Source organism: Drosophila arizonae, chromosome 2, assembly GCF_054131065.1.
Source record: "Drosophila arizonae isolate 15081-1271.41 chromosome 2, UAZ_ARI_1.0, whole genome shotgun sequence".
NCBI lineage: Eukaryota > Metazoa > Arthropoda > Insecta > Diptera > Drosophilidae > Drosophila > Drosophila arizonae.
The window spans coordinates 32,423,706-32,450,585 of NC_142922.1; the positions used below are offsets into that span (position 1 = coordinate 32,423,706).

General features: G+C 39.1%; 1 protein-coding gene across 1 annotated transcript in view; it reads right to left on the reverse strand.

Moving 5' to 3' along the window:
* Positions 1–18,063: 18,063 nt before the first annotated feature.
* The window catches only part of lobo (coiled-coil domain-containing protein lost boys), a 31,753-nt gene continuing 22,936 nt past the window's right edge, over positions 18,064–26,880 (reverse strand). The window contains exons 3-9 of the mRNA XM_018000767.2: positions 20,370–20,729; positions 19,591–20,305; positions 19,325–19,506; positions 19,050–19,265; positions 18,735–18,956; positions 18,483–18,677; positions 18,064–18,421 (exon numbers count right to left, since the gene is read on the reverse strand). Coding sequence (XP_017856256.1) covers positions 18,176–18,421; positions 18,483–18,677; positions 18,735–18,956; positions 19,050–19,265; positions 19,325–19,506; positions 19,591–20,305; positions 20,370–20,729 — 2,136 coding nt within the window. The 3' untranslated portion in view covers positions 18,064–18,175. The remainder of the gene's footprint in view (positions 18,422–18,482; positions 18,678–18,734; positions 18,957–19,049; positions 19,266–19,324; positions 19,507–19,590; positions 20,306–20,369; positions 20,730–26,880) is intronic.

The following is a 26,880-nucleotide window of genomic DNA, read 5'->3' on the forward strand; positions in this document are numbered from 1 at the left end:
AATCGTAGATACATAACTTAAAGAGCAAAACTCAAGCAACAACTGAATGGATGCAAATGTATACATTTTTATTGATTCAAAGTGAATCATTGGGGACCCTTAAATAAATATTAAATACGTTTATTATTTTAAATATGTTTATTTTATACTTTATATATGTTGCTAGGCCAGTCAATGAGTTTAGTGTATTATGTTTGTTGGAACATACTTGGTTGATTATAGGATTCGTATACATTATGTTATTTAGCTGTTATCTGGAATGCATAATGTTATTTGAAAAAATAATTAAATTTTTAAATGAAAAACTGATTCTAGGAAGAATACAACTTGTTTAGCCGTCATAGGATTTATTATATTATATATTATATTGTGAAACTCTGAAAATCGAACGTAACTAATTAAACGCTGGTAAATTCAAATAGTCTGAAGGAAGCTTGAATAGTAACAAATATCTTATTTGAAATATGAATTACTCCTCTTTCTAAAAAGACTTTCCGAAATCAATTTGAATTTTAATTTGAAAATCTATTGTTGTTTTTTTGGCAATACATTGCCGTAATATGCAATAGTCTTCGGCATATCTGTGCCTTATAGATATTTTTATACCCTGAACCCATTGAAAATGGGAATCAGGGTATAATGGTTTTGTGAAAAAGTATGTAACGGGCAGAAGGAGGCGTGGCAGACCCGACAAAGTATATATATTCCTGATCAGCGCGACGAACTGAGTCGATATAGCCCTGTCCGTCCGTATGAGTGCGTCGATCTCAGAAGTTATAAGAGCTAGAGTGCTGAAATTTGGCATGCATGAGTACCATGCGCAGTACGAGTTTATTTTATTTTTCCGATAACTTTTTTATCGAGAATAATCGAAAAATTGATTTGGTTTTTTTTGGCCTAATTTGAACATTTTTAGAGTCTTCAAATTCGTTAAAGTTACAAAGATTTTGTAATTTACAGATTTTGGATACCACGCCCCCTTCTCCATCAATTTGTTAATGCATTTCAAGTACTAGAGACTTGTGCTTTGGAATGTACACACATATTCACCATATAATTACACTCTAAAAGTTTCATTAAGATCGGATGTCTACAAAAGAAATTATTCGACAAATAAATTCTCATAATATTGCCCACATTGCAGCGACTGCGCTTGTCGCTGCTTACTGCGCAGTTAGCAGAGCGCAAGCTTATGCGTGCGTGTGGATGCTTGTGTATGCATGTGTGCATAAAAGAAGTGCAGAATGATTAGAATATCAGCTTAGAGGGTTCAGGGTATCTCCTAGTCGAGCAGTCTCGACTAGAGCCTTCTTACTTGTTACACATCGACAGTTGGTATCACTTCGTATATACCAACTCACGTTGCGAATTTATGAACGAAATAGAAAAATTGAAGAAGCGGAAAAACAAGTTAATGTAATTACTCAGACGGTGGCAAACAGAAGTTAAAAGAAAAAGAAAATAAAAAATATACCTTGTTGGCATATTGATCTATAAATGAGATAAAAAATATTCGCAGAATGCTATGGGCTTTGTGGGGCAAGAAATTGTGATAGATCTGAAATGGTATTTTCACTGAATTACTAGTCAGGTTTTGATACTTGATTTTTAATGATTATTCAACTTATTATCTGGTTTGATTGCGCGCTTCGACGTCAACAAAGCAGCGCCTCCTTATTCAGAATTACATACATATACTCCAAGCTTCGACCTGTAACTAAATACTTACTATGAGCCCCAATGAAGAAGAAGAAGAAGAGCAGCAAGAGGAGAAGATGTGCACATGAGGTCAGTTTCTGAAACACGAAAGAAGCACGGCAGTAGTACAGGAGTCGGTACCGTTAGGGTCTGGTGTTATTCAGCAACAAATTCCGCTAAAAATTAAGAAGCATGCTGGTATTAATTGTAACTCGATATTTTGTCTTTCCTGGGCAATCTGGTCGCCGATGGGTAATTAGATTACGCTTGATTTGATCTTAGCGCTCCCGTATAGACTCCGCACCCTGGACATAAGTTTATCTCTAACCTGCTTTGTGTCGGATGCAATAAAAATGATGGGTAATGGCAACTAAATAAAAAGGCAAGAAAAATAACAAGCATTTTTATTTTAATACCAACACTTAATATAAACTTGATAGAGCCACAAAATCACGCTCCATTTGCTCAAGCGCCAGCTCCTGCTCTTGCTCCAGTTCCAGCTCCAGCTCCTGCTCCAGCTACTGCGGCAAGGCAAGGCACGCAGTACACAGTCCACAGTCCAGAGTCTGCCAGTTGGCAGCAGAGTCAGGAGCGGAGGGCACTCCTTTCTAGCAGACTCATGCACTTGTTGATTTTTATTAAATGTTGTAATAAAATAACAGTTAAGTTGTAACTTTGAGTAGAGTACAGAATAAAACAAGTAAGAGGGCTCTACATAAAAAGGGACGACAGTGTGATACCCAGTAATCCATATCGAGTCGTTGCATAGTGGTAATCCAAATACCTACTTGTATATTCACATGCATATATCACATGCTTGTATTATTCCCATGTTTCCGATTTAAATGGGGACTGATCTTCTCTACCTCTTCCAGTTATAAACTTTCTGTTCAGTTAATAATTACTCATTCTTCATTCTTTCATTTCTGAAATGATCGTTCGCACTGATTAGATGTTAAGTACCGATTTAGTTGTTCTTTGAATCGGTCACATTATAATCTTATAATAATAACTCCTTGTGCCGAGTACACACACACATTCAACGACGCACAGGGTATTTGAACCCGGCATCAGCAATTGCAAACGCAGGCACCGATGCAAGAGAGCAAGAAGTAACAGAAGCTTTGGGGAACTGGGGTAGAAAAGGATAGAAAAAGTGTGAGACCATAAAAAAGTTTGCCGCGGGATGGTACTCGGCACATGTGTGAGTAGTCATACATACAAGTGTGTGTGCCTGTATTTGTGTGAGTGTGTATCTGTGTATGTAGTAAACGTTCATGAATGAAATCTAGAATGGATGAATAAATATTTTATTCTTTGCCTTTAAGCATTGATTTTTTCTGCTCTTCGGCTTAGTATGTGGAAAGTGTTTTTTTTTTTCTCTTTTTCTCTGTGACGCTGTCACCGCTTGAACTTGCCCCGGCCTTAGTCTCAGTCTGTGGCCCAGTCTCAGGCTTAGCACTTGGATGAGTCGCACAAAGAAAATGTAAACACGTCGTAGATGCGCCAGCAAACGGAAAACATAAAAGAAAAATAATAAAATAAAAATAAAACTGCTACTGTACTCTCACTCGTAATCTGAAAGTGGAGCATCGCGCATAAATTATTACGCCCATCCGTATGTTCGCTCGCATTTTTATGGGCCACTTGTTGGACAGTACAGAAGACTAGGTTAAGCCCAATAAGACGGCTAGACATTCACACAGTTCTCTGTGCACTGTTTTCGGTTAACAGAAAAGTTAATGCCGCACAAAAATCAATTTCATTTGTGTGTAATCATCATCATTTATTAACAGTAAACACTCTACTTAACATTTATGGTACTTAAATGAAGCCCAATATACATAACTTTAATTGGAAATGTTTCTGACGCGATATTAAAGTCTACTATCATTTCTCGTATGGACAGTTCTATAAATGCTACAATTATTCACACAATATTGCCAAGATGCTATTATTGGCGCTATTTAAAGAAGAAGAGCCGTTATAACTGTTATGAAGTAATAACCTTGAATACAGTTATTTATATTATAAATTATTATTATTATTATTATTTACTATTATTATAATTTATTATTGTTATTATTATTACTTTAATTAAATGATAACTTATATAATTCTATTACTTCAAGATGAAAAAATAATTTACCGAACCTTCAATATTATAATAAGTTCATTAGAAAATGATTCGATTTCATACTTCCTTCCTAATTTCCTAATTTCCTATCTCCAGCTTATATGTATAATGATTTTACCAGATCATCAACTGAGATGTAGTCTCAGACCCTAATTAAAACTTATATAACCGCCAGATCTATTGATTCTGCTTTTACACTACTCGAAAATAATTAAGTCAAAGAGTCGAAAGCTATAACACCCATTGGGAACAAAATTCTTATTGTGGCACTATTAACATGAAATCAAATCAATTCTATAACCTAATTTATAACCATATGAAGATTCTATTCATGGAAGTATGTTTTGTATGTGTCGAAAGTAGCATGGCATTTATTTATCAAATGGTCAGCGAAGCATTCAGTAATATTCCCTTCTTCTTCTAAATTACTACTCGAAAGGTCAAGGTATTATAGTCCCGTTAAGTATTTTCGTATTTCGCCCGAAAAGCATTTCTGCGAAATCCAGCAACGATGTTCGCCATGAGAGATGTTAGATATGGTAAAGGTATCTCCTGATAGATGTGATTCCATGGAATCGTACATAGATTTCTAATTAGCAACTCCTATTTGAGAGTTTGAATGTGAGTTGTAGCAAAAAGTATAGGTACATATACATATGTAGGTATGTGTGCTTGCACCAGCACAAAAGTTTCGTATTTCGTGTCCGAGTGTGTGTATTTTCTTGCATTGGATCTGGAGTCTGCCGACTGGACCAGAACAGGAGGCAGAGGCAAGAGCTAGATGTCGCATAAGCAATTTCTGGCCTCTGGAGCAGACCCTGCGACTCCACGCAGGTTGTTCAAAACGGCTTGCCATCCCACACCAATTTGAATGGGCGGACGGGGCCTTTAGCCTTTTGATGTGCCACCGGCCATGGCCGGTGAATGCGAATGGGTAAGGCAGCAGGGGGAGAGGGCCTAAGTACGGAGTGGCTGAAAAGGCGAGCTGGGCTGAATATTTCCGCCGAATGCTTCGCCAAATGCTTCGCAGCAGAGCTGTGCAGCTTCTATTCCTTTTGGTCATCGTCATCTCGTGCACATCATCTCTTGGTCGTTAGATTCGTCGTGCTGAGAATTGGATAGGGGTGATTCATGTGTGCAGGCAGTGGCATTTTGTTGTCGCTAACGTTGATGCCAACTTATTCTCAAACTCGAGAGCTGCACACAAACACAGGCAACGACACAGGACGGCCAGCCCGGAGTCCCATTGCTTTTGCCTTGGCAACCAAGCAGGCGACCAACGACCAACGACCAACGACCAACGACCGACGACCGACGGCCAAGCGCTTGTTGCAAACGTCCTATACAGTATGTTGTCGCTGTCGCAGGCTCTGCTCGAACAAGCTCTTGCCTTCGTCACAGACCCTATTCCAAAATCTATCCCTAACCCTGTCTCATCCTCATCAACATCACCGCGTTGCCAGTACGCCCATGTCCGCCTTGGGTGATGCCGCCCCCAAAAACCGTTGGAGCAGCAGCAGTAGCAGCAGCAGCCCGTCGCCATACAAGAGCTGGCGCTCCATTTCCACTCCGGCTGCGTGTCCATCATGCTGCTGCCTTTGCTGCCACCGCATCCATCGCCCAACCACCTGACACCAAAAGCAAGTCGATCGATAATTTCCATAGTTGACCACTGCTATATATGCGAATTTAGAAATGCGAACATTTACACAAACACAAATATCTCAGCACACACACATCTACAATATATATATATATATATATATGTATATATATCGATGTGTGTATGTGTGGATATGTGTGTGTGTGTGTGCACTTACGTGTACATATGCACGTATGTGTGTGAGTAAGCTCGGACATCACACAGGACGCAAGAAGAAGCAAAAGGACCAGCAGAAAGAAGGCACTGACATAGGAAAACGCACGAAGGAAGCCCGACGAAGGCGACCAACAAGAACCTCCAGTAGCTTTGGAAAATGTTGTTTGCATACGGCTTGCGATTGCTTGCTACATCGGCGTCTGGCGCTGGATGGGGGCCGAATCGGAGGGGGTGAGAGTGAAGACCTGCCAGTGGTCCAGTGCGACATGTAATGGATATGAAGAAGGGGCTATGTGGGCTGCGTACTAACCGGCTAGGTCACGTTTCGTTGCGTCGGCATCGCTATTGCTGGTCGTAGTTGCTCCTGCTGCTGCTGCTGCCGCTGCCGCTGCCGCTGCCGCTGCTGCCATCATCGTAGCTGAAGTTGAAGTTGAGGCAGAGGCTTTGGCAAGAGCAGAGGCTACGGCAGTGGCTGGGGCCACCAACAGAAACAGCAGCAGCAGCGGCTGAGGTACTAGCGCAAGTCGAAGAGATGGAAGCTGCGAAAATTCGAATTTTCAAGTTAGAACGGCCAGCTTGGCCGCAGTGGTTCGTCGTAAGCGTGTGCGTGAGAGAGTAGGAGGGTAAATTAATACACAAACGTATATACAAATGAGGGGAAGGGCACAGGCAGCAGGCAGCAGGCAGCGGGCAGGAGGCAACGAAAGACGCAGAGGGCGGGCAACAACAAAAATATACGGCTGTATATAAGTAAAATAGTTGGCTATTTCACGTTGCCGCCAACGCCAACGCCAACGCCAAAGCCAAAGCCAACACAGCAGTTGACCAGCAACATAAAAGAGTGAGCAGGCCTGGATGTCTACTAACTCATTCCCACTTTAAGTTTCACGGATTGCGTAAATGTGGGGTAGATGGCAGTGCATGTAAATTTATGTATACTATAATAAAGTGAGTGGGGGCGTGGTAAGAATCCATTTGGCAATACATTTTAAAGTCTATGGACTCAAATTCTTAATTACTAAGTTTTCTTTCCTCTCCGTTTTAAATACTTCATAAAGTCTATTTTCCCTAATACAATAATCGGGTATAGCTACAGGCGGTACCAGTATGGTGTCAATTTCACAGTTCGCTAATCAGCAGCTGAATAACGGTTTGCATAAATTAATGGGGCAATTAATAAAAGATATGAATCTATATACCTTAGAGTATAACATAATACTAGAATAGGGCATTCAAAAAAGCACTTGACCGATATGTGCAAAATGGAATAAGATATCGATAAATATGTATGGGTGTGCCTTGCGTAAGGTAACAAGAATATATACTGTAAATTTTAAGCTACGGCTTTTATTACTATAGAATCTAGAACGAAAGAGGAATATGAGCGAATAGACTCAGCTCGGCCCAGAACTAGTACTTTATTTACTCGATCATATCTCCATTTAGCTATTAGTTTCCATTCAACGAAATATTTTTATACCCAGAACCCATTGAAACTGGGAAGCAGAGAATAATGATTTTGTGGAAGTGTATGTAACAGGCAGAAAGAGGCGTGGCAGACCCCATAAAGTATCAGTTTATCGAGTTTATCACCAAAAAACGATAGCTTCTCCCTTTATTTTTACCGATATCTAAAACAGTTATCGAAAATCAGTAATATAATTATGTTTTCTATATCATTGAAGCTAGAGTTGGCAAATTTTAAATGTAAATTACTATGTACTTTATAGAGCTTCGATTTATGTTAAAATTCATCCCCCACCAATATATACATATGTGCTTCTTCAAATGCATGTATTTTAATGTTATAATCACGATTTGAATGTTTCATGAAGTTAGTCCATTCACAAGAAAAGTTATTAAAGAATTAAATTCCCATAGTAAGCCCGCACTGCAGTCCATGGGTTCAGGGGATCTCATATTCAAGTGACAAATGTCGAAGACGTAATTGTGTCGTATGCGTATGGTATACACGAATATATATATATAACTGTTCTTTTAGCTTCTGGTGTAGCTCGTCGCATGTTGCATACAGTTCCATAAAACCAATACACTCTGCAGTCCGATTGCCCTTGTGTTCAGGGTATAGGATAAAATTTCATTAAAAAAACTCAAAATAACAAAATAACAGGTAAGAAAGCTCTAGTCGAGACTGCTCGACTACGAGGTCCCCTGAACCCTTACTTTACTAAATCGGCTGAACTAGCTACCATAATATACTTTATGAGGACTGAAAATATCCCTCAAAAATTTCTCTGCTATTTGCATTGGCTATATTAGATTTTAATGGTGATACGAATTCAGAAAGTGATTCAGTGTATATCGGATAAGGCAGAAGAAGAGGCATTGCATTTATTAAATCTCAAGTGTCACCTAAAAGTTAGTTTACTAGTGTCTTTTTATTTGTAAAGAAGATCTTAATGATAACACAGTAAACTCTAAATACAATACATTGGCCTTAGCGTGGGACACATTGGAGCAGAAATATTGTCGCGTCGAGAAGTACATGAAGAATTTAAAAGAACGACCTAAATCTGTGGAGCAGTCGGATTTCCGTGAATATGACTTTATGCATGATGATAATTAAGGATCAGGAAATTAAACAAACAGTTTGAGACGATTCATTATTAGGCAATATTCATTCAGGATTAGATGCCATCGATCTGCTGATCTTCCATACCAAGGCAGCAGCTGCCCACAACTGGCTGCTTGGTCCATGGCAACGTAAGTCTTCCAATTGCAGCCATTGGACATTGGACCGCGCACAGCGACAAAGGATATACGCATTCGCCAAGCCGAACATGCGTTTCGTATATAAATTTTCAAAAAGTCTACTTGCACGCATATAACTATACAGATACATAAAGGAATTTAAGAAATCATGAGTGTGTTCGCTTCAGATGCATTTGCATAACTGCATGTGCGTACATAGAAAAATATATATATACATATGCACATGTATTATGCACGCATGTACAGATACGTAGCTTACATGTGTGTGGGTATATATTGTACGTGGGTGTGTGTTTATTGTGATACACTGCGACATTAATTCGGGGTGAGAGGCAAGGCTCCAGATACATGAAAACCTAAGTGCGTATTTAGGTATTAAAAACGCCTTTCCAAAGCACAGCCGAACTCCTCCTGCAGCAGTCTGCAGCTACAAATTCCGAAATGATTATTTTTGTTACAGCCTCTGCCCTTAAGTAATTTTACTTGAGAGCAGCAATGCAAGGTAAGGCAAGGCAAGGCAAGGCAAGGCAAATGCAACATTGCACATTGGAGACAATATTGCAAGACTCAAATAGACACATAAATGCGTAAGAATATACGACCACTACATGCATGCCCACATGCATCATAAGTGTGTTTGTGCAAGTCTGTAAATATGTATCGAGTGGCAATATGAAAATTCGCAAGTGCACATGAAAATTCGTATACGAATGTGTGTACTTATTCCATTATATACACGCTGTCTTATAAGAAACAACACATCCGCCTACGCAGTGTGAGCTAGATGCATGTATTAGACGTTGGTTATCAACGCAGCTGTAGACAAATTAAAATCCAGGCACACACACACACACGCACACCCACACATGCACGCTCACACTATGTACATATGGCTCCACAGAAAATTCTCAAATATTTCTATAGAGCATAATATATACTATTTGGAGAACTATTTTCTATATACATATGTACATACATATATAATTGATACATATATTTTATTTTGACTAGTATTTTCATATACACTTACAATTACGCGCTGTGATTGTGCTATTAGTTCAAGCAACTCAGGTGTATGCTGTACATTTTAAATTAAATATGCTTTGTAAGATCTGAGACATTTAATACAGAGACCCTTGGAAATCATGCGAGGTAATCAGAAGAGCACGATATAGGCACGATATAGAAATGAAAATGTTTTATATTTAGAAATTTTGAAACATAATATAAATTAAAAATCGGGGAAGCTTCATGTATACATTTAATTGTAGCTAAGGTTTTATTTTAAGATTTAAGTGATTTCGGAGAAATGGAATACAATTGAATAATCCAAAGGTTTATATGTTTGAATGTCTAAGGTCATTATAAATATACATATATATTTTTTAAGTTTTTCCGTTGTCTCTAACCAAATCAAACTTTACTCAATATTGTAGGAAATAGTGAAAAAAAAAAATATCGCGTATCTCGTCGTATAGAATAACTATATTCATAAGAAAAGAGATATAAAAAAGCAAACAAGCATTTTTTATTTTATTTAATAATTGATTTTTAAATAATTGATATTCAACTGATATTAAACACATTTTATTATTATATAATATGACTATATTTTTTGCGGACCGTTCCGATTTGTGCATCTATATATTTATTGAAATATATATTTATTAACAAACATAAAATTAATAAACGAATTGTGCAATGAAGTTTTAGAAGTGTATTGTTCTGCAAACATAAAACCTTTGAAACATAATATGTGCTATAAGAATATACAATTATAAATTAATTATGTGGTATATCCATACGGGTGTGTCAAAGCAAAAGATACTTATTTTTATATTTATATATACAGATATTTATTTTTATACCCGAAACCCATTGAAAATGGGAAATCAGGGTATAATGGTTTTGTGAAAAGTATGTAACAGACAGAAGGAATCATCGCAGGCCCCGTAAAGTATATACATATATTCTTGATCAGCAAACCGATCTTAGAAGATATAAGAGCTAGAAAGCTGAAATTTGGCATGCATACTCGTGTATACCATAGGCAGTACAAATTTATCTCATTTTTTCAATAACTCATCCGATAACTTTGATATCGAGAAAATTCGAAAAATCGACTTTGTTTTTTCAGCCTAGTTTGAACACTTTTAGAGTCTCTCTCTTTCTTATATATTGCCCACACTGCAACGCAGCCCAAGCGCAGTCGCTGCTTGCTGCGCAGTCAGCAGAGCGCGTGATATACATGCGTGTGTATGCATGTGTGCTTAAAACAAGTGCAGAATGAGTAGAATATCAGGGTATCTCCCATTCGAGCAGTCTCGACTGGAGAGTTCTTACTTGTTAAAAAGAAAATTAACTGACTTGAAATAATAGCGTTTCCGGAATCCCATATATGGTATCATCAGGATAATCGTAACTCTTTATAAGGTGAAGGAATATATTTTCTATTATAAATTCAACAAGTAAGAAGGCTCCAGTCGAGACTGCTCGACTAGGAGATACCCTGAGCCCTCGCGACTGCGACTGCGCTTGAGCTGCGCTGCAGTGTGGGCAATATTATAAGAATTTATTTGTTGAATAATTTCTTTTGTAGGCATACAATCTTAATGAAACTTTCAGAGCGTAATTATATGGTTAAAATGTGTGTACATTCCAAAGCACAAGTCTCTAGTACTTGAAATGTACTATGCACTTTTTTACAAATTGGGGGCGAATGGGGCGTGGTATCCAAAATCTGTAAATTACAAAATCTTTGTATCGATTAACTTTATATACAAGGTCTAAAAGTGTTCAAATTAAGCTGAAAAAAACAAAATCAATTTTTCGATTATTCTCTATAAAAAAGTTATCGGATGAGTTATAGAAAAAATATGATAAACTTGTACTGCCTATGGTATACACGAGTATGCATGCCAAATTTCTCTAGCTTTTATATCTTCTGAGATCCTTTTGCTCATACGGACGGACGGACGGACAGACGGACAGGGCTATATCGACTCAGCTCGTCGTCCTGATCAAGCATATATATACTTTATGGGGTCTGCGATGATTCCTTCAACCTGTTACAAACTTTTCACAAAACCATTCTACCCTGATTTCCCATTTTCAGTGGGTTCAGGGTATAATAACTCATTCACTTTAGTTTCAATAGCGGTGAAGTGGTTTGCGTTCATACTGGAAGAGGGATAGCTCATTTTGCACAAAGTCAATATACTCAGAACATTTTTGAATGAGTATAATATTTGGAAAAATGATGTATGAGTAATCAAGGACTATTTTTTAAAAGTTAATGAGTATATTATAAGTTTATATAGAAAGTGTATCATACAATTATATCTTTTATTATCAATTTGAAGGAACAAGCATGCGTTATCGTATTTCATTTTAAATTTAATCTTAATTTATATAGCTAGCAAATAACTTGGAATATTTCAATTTACAATTTGAAAGTTAGTCCTCTAAGGTATGCATACAAGTTCATATTAATTATATCTTAATTATATTATACATACATACAAAAATAAATTCTTATATCATTCTTTAACTGTTTGAATCAGTATATTTTATCATTATGTATATTTTATAATTCCTTAGTTTAATACGGCCACACACATTTGCACAAAACTAATATACTCCTTCATTTCGTACATTTGAAACGCCAAGATTAAACAGGTCATATGGTTTTTTCTTGACCGATGGCAGTCCGTTACACTTGACATCTGAGTGACAGAATAAGCTACCCTCTATATTTATTTGTTCCCAAATACACAGTTTAATAATTTGAATTCAGCAAGCATTCCCGCAATATTTTAAAGTAGAACAGAATAGATGTTATGTGTCGAAGCTGTTGTTAATTGGACTGCTCCTCAGCCAGTTTAATGAACCTACTTAAAGTTCAAATGAACACACACTGGCACAGGCACATTCACAGACACGCAGACAAACACAGATAAAGACACAACTACAGACAGAGACCTACTCGGTTACTGACGGCCGATTAAGAACACTTTCCCTGTCACCATCACTGACCAACTAACGCTCAGCGACATAAACCAATGTATTTACCCATAAATAGCTCATTATCATTAAATTAGGAAAACAAGTTGTTTGAAGCAATGCTTCAGGCAATTCGGTTGGCATTTGCTTAGTATACATGCACACACACACACACACATTCACTAATGCGGACACATGCTCCCCACAGACTGTGTGTGTATGTGTGCCGGTGCAGTCATAAATAAGCATTTGTATATATGCATATGTGTTAACAAATATAATGAGATGAAAGTCAATGTCAATGTTGTACATGTGAAAGCTATGTACATGTACACATATGTATGAGTGTATGTGTATATAGCTGCAATTGAGAGGTTAATTACCACTCAGACACAATACACATCACGATGTACATATGTATTTATTTACTGGTGAATATAATGAGTAAATTAGGGTTATTTATGTTACATTTGTCATGTCTTTTTCGCATTATAGCAGCATCATTAAAGCGTAGTTAAAGCGTAGCTAAAAGCTGCAGCTGACTTCTTCAAATATGATAAAGAATAAAAGAACCATTTTTTAAATAAAATTAAAAAAAATGTTTTCCATTAAGTAATGCCCGACTAACATGCTCTAAATTTATCCTCGACATCCTGTTGCTCATATTCCCAGAGTCTGAATTCCATTACATATACTTATATGTACATTACAATACATATATGTACCTTACATATACCTTTATGTATACGAATCCAATTTTCTAGTTATGCTGTCTATAATGTAGAGAAAGGGGAAATTACTTTTTAAATAATATACTAAAACCAATAAATTTAAATTCAAATTGGGTCCTCTATAGGAATTAAAATCAAGGAATTACAATTACATTATATGGAGTGAAACAAACTCAATAAAATGAATTCTACTTATTTATCTATTTTTTGAAGTGTCAGTGACTTGACACGTCCAGCTGTGTTCTGATTATCAGTGATAAGACAATGATAATGATAAGAAAATGAAGATAGTAAGTAAATCGTCACACAAAGAAGTAAATAAAAAGTAGAATGAGTAAATTAAGTTGAGTAAGTGAAAGTTAAGCACTGACTTTATCTGAAATCTTCTATTTACTGCTTCTTAAGTGCAGAAAGAAGAACTATACTTGGAGGGTTTTCAATTAACCATCGGAGGAAAGTAGCCGTGAGCTGCTGGACAAATTGAAAACTAATTTGCTTGCGTGAGACTGTAACGTGAATTACATACAAAGAATGGCCACAATATTGCCCATAAAACATTGAAATCAGTTTATTTGGACGGCAGCATCGTGAGCAACCACATCATTGCTCATAAAAATTTATTGACGCCAGGACAGGCCCAGGCCCAGGCCCAGGCCCAGGCTAAGGCCTGGCACTGGCTGAGACTGAGGCGCAGGCACTGTGCTAAAATATAAATAAAAGAAGTCGTAAAAGGAACTTTAAGCTGCAGTAAACACATCATCAACATATCAACTGTGCACAGATAAGCAGTTACCAGCATCACAAGTGGCCAAGATGGGGGCAATTAGGGCAATAAACAGCGATTTCGAACGCGAAAGAGGCGTCGAGAGCCGACTCAGCAAGAAGGCGGGGCCAGCTCAGTCAATGCGATAATGTCAAAGTTAAGAGTTACGTTAATATTGACCCCATTGACAAGGTGAAAATCTGTAAGTGAATAAATAGCTTCTGTCTTTACTCTAATCTCAATTTGTCTATGCCGCCAGCAGGGTGAAACAGTAAATATTCTAGAAATAGTTGTAGCAATCGATACTTCTTACATGTGTTGCATAAATATTTGATTTTATTTTGAACATTTTAAATAGCACCAATTAAATTAGTTTATGAAGACAGTTGAATAGAAGGCTGGAGAGGATGGAAATTAGTCAAAATCAATATACATACCTTTCTATTCCGAAGTATTGGTGTTTTTCAGCGAGAAATAGGCTGATGATGATGTTTTCTCCTAAAATACATATTTGAAATTTAAAATTAATAAAGACATCAAAATATAACTATAGATTTATAGCACAGTGCATCAATAATTATCGACACCCACTTTTAGTAGGCATTTAGTTATTCACATATTGTGGTAAATACAATAATTACATATGTGACATTATTAATGACTTTCAGACCTTCTTCTATTCCTTAACTGTTTCAATTACTTAAGACTTTGATTCAAGTTACAGAAATGCTATGGGAGACTATTGAATGTACTTCAACTCTACAAAAACTATTTTCTAACGTTTTTTTTTTTTTAAATATCATATACCAGGTATTAAATAAGTACAATAACTGTATTAACGTATGCACGTGTATATTTGGGATAAAAGCTAAGCGAAAGCGATAGAGCAAAAAAACGAAAAATTGAAGGAAAACAAGACATGTTTTTATCATCACACTATATACCAGATGTACATATGTAAGTTTGGGACCAAGTACGATTATGTGTGTGTGTGTGTGTGTGTGTGTGTGTGTGTAAGTATGTCTGCATCGCGCAAATCACCCAAGCGAATTCTCGCCATTTTTCAGTGTCCGTCCGTTTGCCCAAACGAAGTGAAAGCCCAATACTTACAAAAAACTCACACACACACACACACATGAAAATATACACCCTGGATAACCCTCGGCTAACACCGTCCAGCGGCTCAGCGGCCAAACAACACCGCCACGTTCGGTGCTCGATGCCGCGCATTCGAATACAAAATAAATATCCAATATATGCCCATGTGGGTGTGTATCCTGTTTCTGGCATATATTATAAGTGGAATAGAAAAATAAATGCGCCGTGATAAAAGCTGTCCCCAGCTCCAGCCAGCCCCGCATGCCCACGACAGGCCACAGCGCCCATAAGCCCTCGTGAGCTCTCGCCTGTCCACCGCTAAACTGCGCGTCGTGACGCGAGGACAACACGTCAGCTGCGACAGCAGCAGCAAACAATAACAAGAACAGAAACAGAAACAGCAGCAGCAGCAGCAGCAACAGCAGCAGCAGCAGAGCGGACGACGGCGACGACGACGACGACGACGACGACGGCGGCATTGGTGACAAAGTCCGTGTCCACAAAGGGCCGCCTTCGAGCCGCTCATCCTACAAAACGGACGCGTCACGGAGCACGTTTGAAATATTGGAAGAAGGACATTTAGGACTGAAATGAAAGGATCGTACAATAACCCTCAGCCTTGCCGTCCACCCCACTCTCACTCCCACACTCCCCCATACAGAAAAACACGCACACATGCACATCATACCCAAAGAGGCCGGCGAAACCCTCCCCTCCCCCAGCGTCACATATCCCATTTGCTTCAACAAACACATGCACAGCCACACATCGCACACACATGTATGTGTGTATCTACACTGCTGTATGTATGTATATACATGTGTGTGTGTGTGTGTGTGTGTGTATTTCGCGTAAATATTGGAAGTCCTTGACTACGCGACGCGCACGATGCTGATAAAATACAAATTCTTGGGCCGCGATGCTGTCCGCTAGAAGTGTATTTGCACAACTGTACTTACGGCAAGCTGGACACTGCCAGGACCGTGGTAGCAAAAACGACAAAGGCCTCACCGTGGCCCACGGCTCGCCAAAGGAAGCACGAATATCTGCCGCTCTGGGAGACGTGTGGAGTGAGTGATTCCGAGTCGCACTGAACGAAACGAGAGCAATTCCTTTGAAATTTAAACTTCTATTCGCATATTTCGCCTATTTATTAGGACTATTTTTATATTACTAAGACAATTTATTTATTAATATATTCTATACTCATTCATTGGCCAAACGAAACTAATCAAATCAATCAAATTTATTGATCTTAAATTAAAGCTGAATAATGTAAACTCTGATCGAAATATGATATGTGTACTAATATATTTTATTAGAACATTTTTAATAAGTGCTATAATAACTATAATCTTATACACCCACAGTAAAGATAATATATATGTTTGGGGAAACCCTTCTCAAATAATGCTGGCAGTTCTATAGGGTCTAGAAATCAGATGCTTCTATTTTGTAGTCAGTGCCAAGAAATGTGTTGCAGTGTACGAATATCCTTGTCCAGTTAGCGAACAAAAATCTGCGACGAAATTACGCCACATGTGTTCATGCCACGAGCAAATTTTCAGCGATGCTAACGGACGGTTGGCGGACAAGGGACAGCACTTTCATCTTAGGACGATTCTTTCAAGGGACAAACGCAATTTAGAGGACGCCGATGGGGGATGGACGGACACACTGGCATCATATATGTAAGTAAGTTGGCTTGAAAGTGTGCGTAGGACGTAGATGACGGTGTATGTGTATGTGCTGTGTGTGTGTGTTTGTGGGTGTGTGCTTGTGATTGTGTGAGGGCGGCAGACGGTGGGTGGTTTGGGTATAGCGCCAAAACGGACAGGAGTCCGGCTCGGGTGGTCGCTCACACATGTGCTTATGTGACGGGCTTGAGTGTGTATGTGTGTGTGTGTGTGTGTGGGTGGGAGTGTGAGTGTGGAGGTATATGATGTTGTTGTTACTGCCTCCGGCTATGTTTGTATGCCTTATTGTATGCCTTGAACCCACACACGGCATCGGCCGCGGCATCCACTTTGTCCAATTTTCAGACGGTCACTTTTGAAACGAATTTGGCCCACTCCCGGCTATGGCCTGACGCTACCCGCGTTGCTGTTGTGATGCAAGACCATGAAATTGGCATTCGCATTTTAGAATCCACTTAAACATACTTTCTTCAACCCCCACTAACGGAATGCTTAAGTAATCGCAGCCGTGCACCATTCGCATTCGGCGTCCGCTCGCGCACATATATAAATGACCTTCTGTCGCGGCGTTGACTTTCTTTCCATGTAAAGCTTTTGTATAATTTTATTCAACTCCGTTCCGCTTTTTGATCAATAGTTTAACCATTTGCCAAAATTATCAAGAAACAAGTTTCAATTCTTTCAATCGTTTAATATCCCCAATTTTAAGAATCGGCTTTCAAAATTTAATTAAATTAGTTCAGAGTCCTTTTTGTATACACCATCGAAAGTTCTGTATTGAGTAATATGTTATAGTATTGTAATATGTATTTTACTTTAGTAAGTCGAATGTTTACCAATATATATATATGTATACTGTGAACTTATTAATGTTGGGAATTCATTAAAAATTTGATTGTTGAAGTTTATGTTTTTTAGCGCATATTTAATAGGCAGAAGGTATGGATAACCCCATAAATGTATTCATCCGAATCAATAATAAGTCACTCGAATCGACCCCTGTCTTCTGTTTGCTCTCCTTTACGTACGTCTCCTTTTAAGCATGAGTGCTTAAGGCAACATAAGGCTCGCCTAATCAAGGTTGTGATTATTGTTTGAAATCATAGATATTTTCTTTTCGTGTTCAAGTTACATGTATTTTAACATATGTGCTTGTCATGTTCCGTGGTACATTAACGAAAACGTACTCAAATCAAATATATTCTGTTTTTTAATAATGCTAAACTTTTAATTAAATCAGTCAATAAAAACGGAAATTATTTTTTGGAAACATTTCATTTCAAGGCGATAGCCTTGGTCAAATTGATATAGTATTATGGCTTCAAGTGTTAAGGTTCAATTGACTCGTACTTGGGGGGTCAAACTCCAATCTCAAACCTCAAACCTTCTTAATTAATTCAAACAATTTATTCATTTAATTTTTCCAAACATTCGTATAACACTTTTTAAATATGTTTTCGGGTTGTTTGTTTTTTAATTCCGTTTTCATTACAAATTTTATTCGTCGGATTCCTTTTCTTCCTCCATTTTCAAATTTAATCGAGGATCTTTTTGCAGTGAAGCCTTCACCCATTCATACTTCTTCTGAGACTCCTGGTGAGTTAGAGTTAGGCGCTGCTGGACCATTCGCTTTCTGAGTTCTAGATCCTTGGCCTGCTGTACCAGACGATTATAGTCGAAATTGTCAAATTGATTCTCGAACTTGTTTAAGAAACGGTTTAAAGATTTCGCCTCGCTCGTGAGCTGCAGATGTAAAAAAATAATTTATGTTCCATAACTTTTTGGTAATCTTCATTATTCTTACGTCTTCGTATTGCCTTTGTAAATTGTTGAGCAAAGTGACAAATAGGGACTTAAGATCATTCAGGCAGGCATTGTATGCAGCCACAGATTGCTCCTGAGTTAGTTCATCCTGATCTTTGAATGGTACCAAATACGGAGCCAAGAAGTCCGCTGGCTTACTGGACAGTTCGCGCTTCTTCTCCTGTTCTTCTTTAAACTGAAAATAAAACAGATGCGATAGGTAAACACTGGAGAATTCAGAGGCGGAGTATACCTGTTGCATTCGGAGTGCACGAGCAGCTCCATTGCGTAATGGGTCGAACAAGCTAAACTTCAGTTTGGGGTCCGTCTTTTCCCTATTGCGCTGATCGAAAATATTGCTGATATCGTCCTGAACGGCAATGAAAGTCTTTTTTATTCGATCCTCTGACTGCAGTTGCTCTAATAGCAATTTGTACAACTCCAGATTAGTCCGTATCGGATCCAATGGATTTGCCTAGGAATTTTTAGAATATTGAAATCATTCATCGCTGATATGTATGTATGTATGTATTATTTCTGTTATCTATTAAATATGTTAATGTTATACCCTGTATATCTTGGTTAACTTCTCATCGTATACCAATTCCGTCCCGTAATCTGGTTTCGGGGGCTTTGTGAACTCTACTGTGGTAGCAGTAAGAGCTCCGAAGGTGTAGTGGAATTTGATAATAATTTTGTTTTGCTGAAACAAAAACGTTCTGCTCGCAATGTCGTTTGCTACAATGTCGTCCTTCTCGGCTCGATGGAATTTTTCAACCACTTTCTGGAAAGGTAAAGGTAAGGGTATTGTAAGCAGAACTTGCTTTGTCGGACATTACTTACTTTAAGCACTACGCCGTTGGGTTTGTATAGATACTCCCTGTAGCAACACCTGTCACCTTGGCCCGTATAATTTAGAATGATCAATCCCGGAGTCAAGTCTATAGTTTCCAGTGTATCTAGTCTAGAGCTGGAGATAAACTTTAGTTTTCGGGGCAATGATGAATCCGAGAAATACTCAATGGCTATAATAGAAAATGTAAAGCAATGAATTTTATATTAATTATTGATTATATTGAAATGGTTATGAGAACGAAAACTGAGCTCACATTTCAAACTGTCAGTGCGGCCTTTGGCAAAGCGCTCCTCATAGTGATCATTTTCATACGTATACACCAACTGTTCCATTAGGTCAAATCGGTTCTTATAGTATTCGTAGCGGACTTTTGGATCGGTGCACATTTTGTCATTAAAGAGTGTCAGCTGCATCACCTTGCCGTCCCGTTGCGAGTACGGCGAGAACCGTTCGTGAATGGCCCCATAATACTGCACCTTTTTCTCCGACTTTGGGAAACGGTGCTCGTAGTCCGCGTAGCCGATGTGAAGTCGATTCACCCAGCTGCAAATAGCGTCTAAATGCTTTTCCTCATTTATATCGGTGTCGCCGTCCGCGATGTTTTCATCTGAAGACACTTTGTAGGTGCGCATTTCCGGCGGCTCTCCTGGCAGCATGTGTCCCCAATCAGCGATTTCCCGAAGGTCCCAGCGCAACTCACTGACTCGCTGATAAGTTTGCTTATTGACATAGTAATTATATTGATTCCAGACGCTGTCGATCAGAATGTACTGCTTACAGCCCGACTCACACATGAATCCCGTGGAGGGCTCTATGAATATGGCAGTGGGTGGGGCTTCCACAACATCTCCATTCACGTCCGTATAAGTGATTTTCGGCTTTATACTCCAGGGCGCGTTATTAATAACTGCGACCCAAGCGTGAGATCGACGATAGTGATATCGATCGACTGCTAGAAGTTCAAGCTCCTAAAATAATAATTCAACATAATATATAGATTCCGAATAAAAGAAACCTGATCGCAAATATTACCGCCATTTGCTTTCGCAAGAGCTCATTTTCTATTCGACTGTGCTCTTCGGCCCTGCGTCTGTGGATCTCGGCCATTTCCTCCTCCAGATGGCTCTCCAAGTCCGGTAAAGCGCGCAGCTTGTACTTGGCGGGCTTCTCTTCCTTGGCCTCTTCCTGCTCAACATCGTCTTCAGTGACGATGGGATATGGATACGGCACGTTGCGTTGATCGTTGTGAACAGTTTCTTGACGTGCTACCCCAGACACGACCATAGCTGGATGGCCAGCACCAATGAGCATGCTGGCCAACAGCGTTGCCATCTCGTACGAGTTTCCACGGCGTTTTCGAAGCAACGTATCCGGGGATATGAGGCGAGTTGGCTTAATTACAATATCGAAGTAGTCTTATGAATTACTCAATTTGATATTTTTCAATATTGAATCTTAAACTGATTAGCTAAATGAAAATGTTCTATGGCATGTGTTTTGTATGTGTATATCGTTTACCGTTTATTTAAATGCATAGAGATCATAGAGAAATGAAGCATTCCAAATTTTATGTGAATTAATAATCTCATTTAATTTCCTATTTAAGGAATAATGGGAATTTTTGGAAATATGTATAGAGCCTTACCCCGTTTTTATTTAATAGCAGCTTAAATAACACCGAGTATTGAGCTCATTGACATACACAGTGAAGAGGCAGACTTTACTATTCAAGAAATCATGTTATGTTCGAAAACCTAATTACATACATATCAAAATTGAATTAATTATGATAATCATCTTTTCTATATTCAATAAATTTGGTTATTTCTTCATAGCACTTTCAGATAAGTAACCAAAATCAGTTTCTATTAGGCTTTAACTTTGGCTTTAGTTTTCATTATAATTAAAAGGTTTCTGACATGGTGACCTTAATTTTACGAAAATTCGTATGTCAAAAGACCAAACGAAAGTCATTCGGCGCAAAGACTTTTAAAACTATTCAACTACTTCAAGCAAGAAGTTTTCAGTTTGGCGTTGCTTCATTCACGGTCAATACTCTGTCAGTTTTAAACAAGATTTTTCTCTGATAACGTACCCTAAACATTTTCATGGGAAATCAGGGTATAATAGTTTTTTGAAAAGTATATAACAGGCGAAAGGAATCATCGCAGACCCAATAATGAAGTAATATTATTTATCAGGGCGACGAGCTGAGTCGATTTAGCTCTGTCTGTCTGTCCGTATGTGTGAATACGTAGATCTCAGAAGATAAAAAAGCGAGAGACTAGAATTCTGTTTTTTTAATGTTCGTATACATAGCGCGGATATAGAGTTTATCTCGAAAAACCGATAACTCCTAATGCTACATTTTTGAAGCTAGAGTCGCCACCCTTATATCCACCCCCTCACCCATAAATTTGTAAATAATAACAAAAATACAATAATACTAGAGACTGTGCTTTGGCATTTGCATGCATTTCAATATTATAATTACGATCTGAAAGTTTCTTGTAAATAGTCCATCCATAAGAAAAGTTATTAAACAATGGAGTGAGTATAGGATGAGTATAGGAGAAAATGTATCAAAGGCAAATAAAGTTCAATTGAAACCTGAGTGAATTGTAAAATTTAATATATGATGTTGGCTTAGCTTTATTTTAGATAGAGAAAATGATAATTATTATAGAGGCTCCAGAATAAATAAATATAAAATGATCCTCAGACCAACACAGCTATGAGATATACTAATATTCGACTACATATTTTCTCGCATGACTCCAATTAGGGAAATTTTTACTTAGGTAACTAAAATAGGTTCAACGTAAATGTCGCGATTTCGTAAAATAATACCTCGACAAACTGGACACAACTTCCACGAATTGCTGTGAACACTGTCGCTCAGCATGGGACGAAGATGCACCTTCTTACTGCTATAAGTAAACGACCCTTTTTCAGATTAGTTCAAAATTGCTGACGCAGCAGGAAGTGAGGAAAACAACTTGTTAAATTTCCTACTGCGAATGCTGCAAATAAAATGGCAAAGGTTACTCACTACGCTCTCTACTCTTTATTCATCAGCATACTCTTGCCATTTGAATTGGGGCTTGCTATACTTGAAAACTCGTATACGCATGTGTAGCCTAATTATTTATCTCCTAGTCTACTTTAAATCTCAATACAGGTGAATCAATATTGAGAGGATCGCGTCAGTGAATTCTTTTGTTATTAAAATGAGTTCTGGACACACTTTTTCAGCGTTTTCACGCAAATCTCAGTATTGAACATTACATTGACGCTTGTGATAAGGTCTATATATATGTACACGTATCTATATACAGAGATGCGTTTTACAAATATCCCAGCGCAAACTCATATATACGCTGGCGGATGTCCTGCGGCGCGAGTTTTATTGGAATCGGAACAGACGTCAGTTCGTTGCCGTCTCAAGCTGCGACAAAGACGAAAATCGCACCCCTACATAATCCGCCCAATGTTTTCTTATCTTTAAGCTGGCTGTTTACCTGCGCAGCTGCAATTATCCTATAGGTGTATGCGCATGTGGCACATACCGTGTCCTACACATCACGTTTTTCTTGAGACAATGGCCAAGGGGACGATTCTGTAATTTGCGAGAAAAATAGGCATACAAATACATACATGTCTATGTACATATGTATGTATATTCATGCCCTCATTATGCACATATAGCTCAAGAATGACCGAAACTGCGGCGCGTAACTGAATGTCGAGCCGAACTTAGTTTGTCCTCTTTCCCTCAACTGTCCGCAACTGTTCACGTTTCTTTCTTGCTCTTCCTTCTGCTATGTGTGCGATTTTTTCGTATGTCAGCCTTGTACATCAAATATATGAAAACGGGATGTTACTGTACTGTAACACCCACCCACATGTATAATGCCACCATAGGTGTTCAAACAACTTTTGGACCCGATTTAATAGAATGTCGCTTTAAGTCCCTCACTGTTCACGTTAAAAAACCCTTAATTTTAACGAAGAATTCCAAAAGACAGGAAATTATTTATAATAGTGAATAGCATGATCTTTGCAGACAATTAGTTTGCTTAGAAAAATTGCGCCACATCAGATTTTAAAATAACAGTAAAAAATAAAAAATCCAGTAGGAATAGTGGAGTCGGGCGCAGAATACATTTTTATTTACCTTAAAAGAGCGTCTGCAGTTCCTTACTTCTACTTCAAAAACTCCATGTCATAAAGCTCTATTTGATTCACCACGATCCTAGTCATGCATATACAACATTTATGAATGGAGAAACTCAAGGGTAACCTACTCATAAAGATAGTTTCCAACTATAACATATATGAATGAAGAGGGTTATTCGATTTGCCACGCAGACAATGAATGAATTTCTGTTTCATATAAATACTTTTAGCAATAGGATATTGACAAAACTAGTGTCAACCTAATGGTACCCCCTATGGGGGTGTATTTATTTGGGTTCTTCTTCGTAGTGCAATTACGTGGACGAATCAGAATAATCCTAAATTATTCGACTTGGCAATAATAACACGCAAAGCTCATACAAACAGGCGAGCGGTCATTGCACAAAACGAATATACTTGAATCGCTGCGTGAGCGAGTATACAGAGTAAAATGTATATAGTTATTTTTTGGCTCGAGCGACGCATTGTTCCCTATTCTGGTTTAATAGCCTTTTTCGAAAACCTTGCGAACGTGTCCCGCCGTTTCGAACAGATTAGTGAAATGCAAAATCCCCGTGAAGCCGTAAGAATCACAATGAAGCGTTCCGTGGCTGCACAAAGACATCGCCGAGCAGCAGGAAGAGCGACAGCGCGGCAGTCGAGGTCAAAACCATTCGCTGGCAGCCACCAGTTAGCCGACAGCGTCTAATTGAATCCGCAACAGCAAAGTTGGCTCAGTTGGCTCTCGGGGCGAGCTCCCCCTTCTGCGTGCGACAGCGGCTTGTTGTTGTTCTGCTCTGTTCTGTTCTGTTCTGTTTACCCGCTGACATCAGGCACTCTTTGCGTGGCGCGAAATAAGAAACGCTTCAAGGTTATTCGAACGTGTTAAATTAGGATCAGCCTTCAATGCGCAAACGAAACAATCGTGGAAAAACATGACAAAAACAAAGGAGCGAAGGCACGCTAACATATTCGAGACACAGGCGCCCTGTTACTTAACCAGGAGGCATAGCTCGAATTACACCAATGCCAACGTCCATCTGAGTTTCGGGGAACAAAATTTAACCAAATGCAAAATTTTTTGCAAATATAAAAAAGGGTGGCAAATGAAAGACTGACAAGAACACTTTACGCTGCGAGCTGCGAGTTGCGAACAGCGAACAGCGAACTGCGAACTGCGAACTGCGAACTGCGGACTGCGGGGTGCGAAACCGTAGACTCGCCTGGCTGTGCAGGAGTTGAAGATAACACAAGCAGGCAACGGACCGCCATCAAATGGTGTTGCAGCGCTACTTAAGACATCCACCCACATAATCCCGGTACATGGCTTGTAGTAACCCGAGGCGAAAAACGCACGTGGGAGGCACATCGCTTATCGGGGCGCATAATGAGCCGCTGCCATCTTTGTCATAAGAGCACAGAAACAAAGCGGTGAAATTCAGCGCGATTCCTTAAGCACTTGCGGGAGTGTTGCGCGTCCCAAGTCAATGTGGGCAATATGGCGGGGCCGCATGCGAGTTCTTAAATGAGCACACACGATGAAAATCAGCGACTTAACCCCTTTATGATAATGTTCCGCACGGAAGTGTTATTGTCCTCAGGACAAAGGGACGCACACCATAAACAGTAGCCACCCAGCCACTCCGCCATCCCGCTAGCCCGCTACCCCGCCATCCCGCCAGCCATCATCATTGGCGCAGAACCGGCGTAGTCGCAGTCAATGATGATACATAGTTATCAACGGCCACGGAAGTAAACCCCAAGCCTTTGTCCGCCGTCTGTGTGCTTTCTTAATAATGTCATAGACATATTTGGAGGCATAGGTTTGATGCCACAGAAAAGGATGTCCGTGGCTCTCCCAGCCTAGCTGTCTAAATCCTTTATATAAGGTGGATATGTATGCTAAATAGCCACGCCACCTATGCATAAAATAAATCTTTGAATGATATAGCGTTAGTTAGTTAGATATTTAGAGTTGGATAATAAGAACAAGGAGTATTTAGAAGATTAAGTATATACATATATTTCATAATATCGTACGAGATGTGTTTTTTTTATAAAATAATATAAACTTAATATAGATCGAATTTATTTTAGGTTTTGCTCATTTAACTCGAGTTACATTAGTTACATTGGTTTCTTGGTTTATTGGAGACCGAATCTCTGACAGTGGAATGTTTTAGACAGATAATAATTGATCATTTATTATTGTTCGTTACTTTCCCTAATAGATATTTTAGAGTATATGTGATTCAAAAATAAATAACAATATATGACAGAGCGGAGTCACACAACCTATACGGTATTACGTCTTCTATGCCATTTAGTTATTTACTGGGAATTGTAAACAGTCACAGTCATCTGTCACGTAACGGTTAATTAGCCAGCTCCACTAACATATATCCCATTAAACTACACCAGCAGAGGGTATACATAATTCTCGCAGCTCTGGCAACGCGAATGCTGTGGAGGCGCGGCACGTCAAAGTTCTGCTAAAATAAGGACTCACGTCTAGTGCATATTGATGGGAGTCGCGCATTTTAGCGCGACACACTCACACGCCGTGCATCGTTTCGCATTACCTACTGTGTCCGCGTGCATGACCACGTCAGCACCATGGGGGTAGCCTTTAGGGGATGAAACGTAGGCATCGGCATCGATGGGTGGGAACAGTCGTGCTCGCTCAGAGACGTCGCGATTTAAAGGGATCACACATATGATTTTTTGACCTCAGCACTAGACGTGAATGGGACTCGAGCACTGAGGCGGTACAGAAGGCGATGGTGGTTGTTGCTTTAAAAATCAACTCGGACAACATTAGGCAAAGTCAAGGCAAAAGTATATTGAGAGGATGTATCGAATATCCCAGGTTTGATGATAATAATTATATTTTTCTATTTTTCTGATATGACTTTCTTATCCAATATCATCCCAGCTAGATTGCGTAAGTCTCTAAGAAGAAGACAGGACCGAGTCTTGCTGCAAGTGAAAGAGTTGTCGCTGAGGTCCAGACTGAAATTGATGAAAAGTCTGACTGTTCGCCAGAGTGTGTGCTCAAAGAAGAGCACCCATCAAAGGCTCAGCGAGCGGGGGAAGTGGAGCGGGGAACTGGCCAGTTATGCGCACAGAAACGGCCGCTGCGCCTGTCGACAGTCGGCTAGTCGACTAGTCGACTAGTTCGCTTGGTGGCCACGAGTAATGTTATAGCTGTTGCTCATCGTATATCGCAGGGTGCGCGACGTTCTGCGATTTAAACTGAATGTGGCATGGCGAACGGCAGCAAGTGCCAGAGGCGCGGCCGGAGCAGAGCAGAGCCATCGCCTCATAGCCGCAGAAGCATCGTTTACTCGTCTGTCTGTCTATA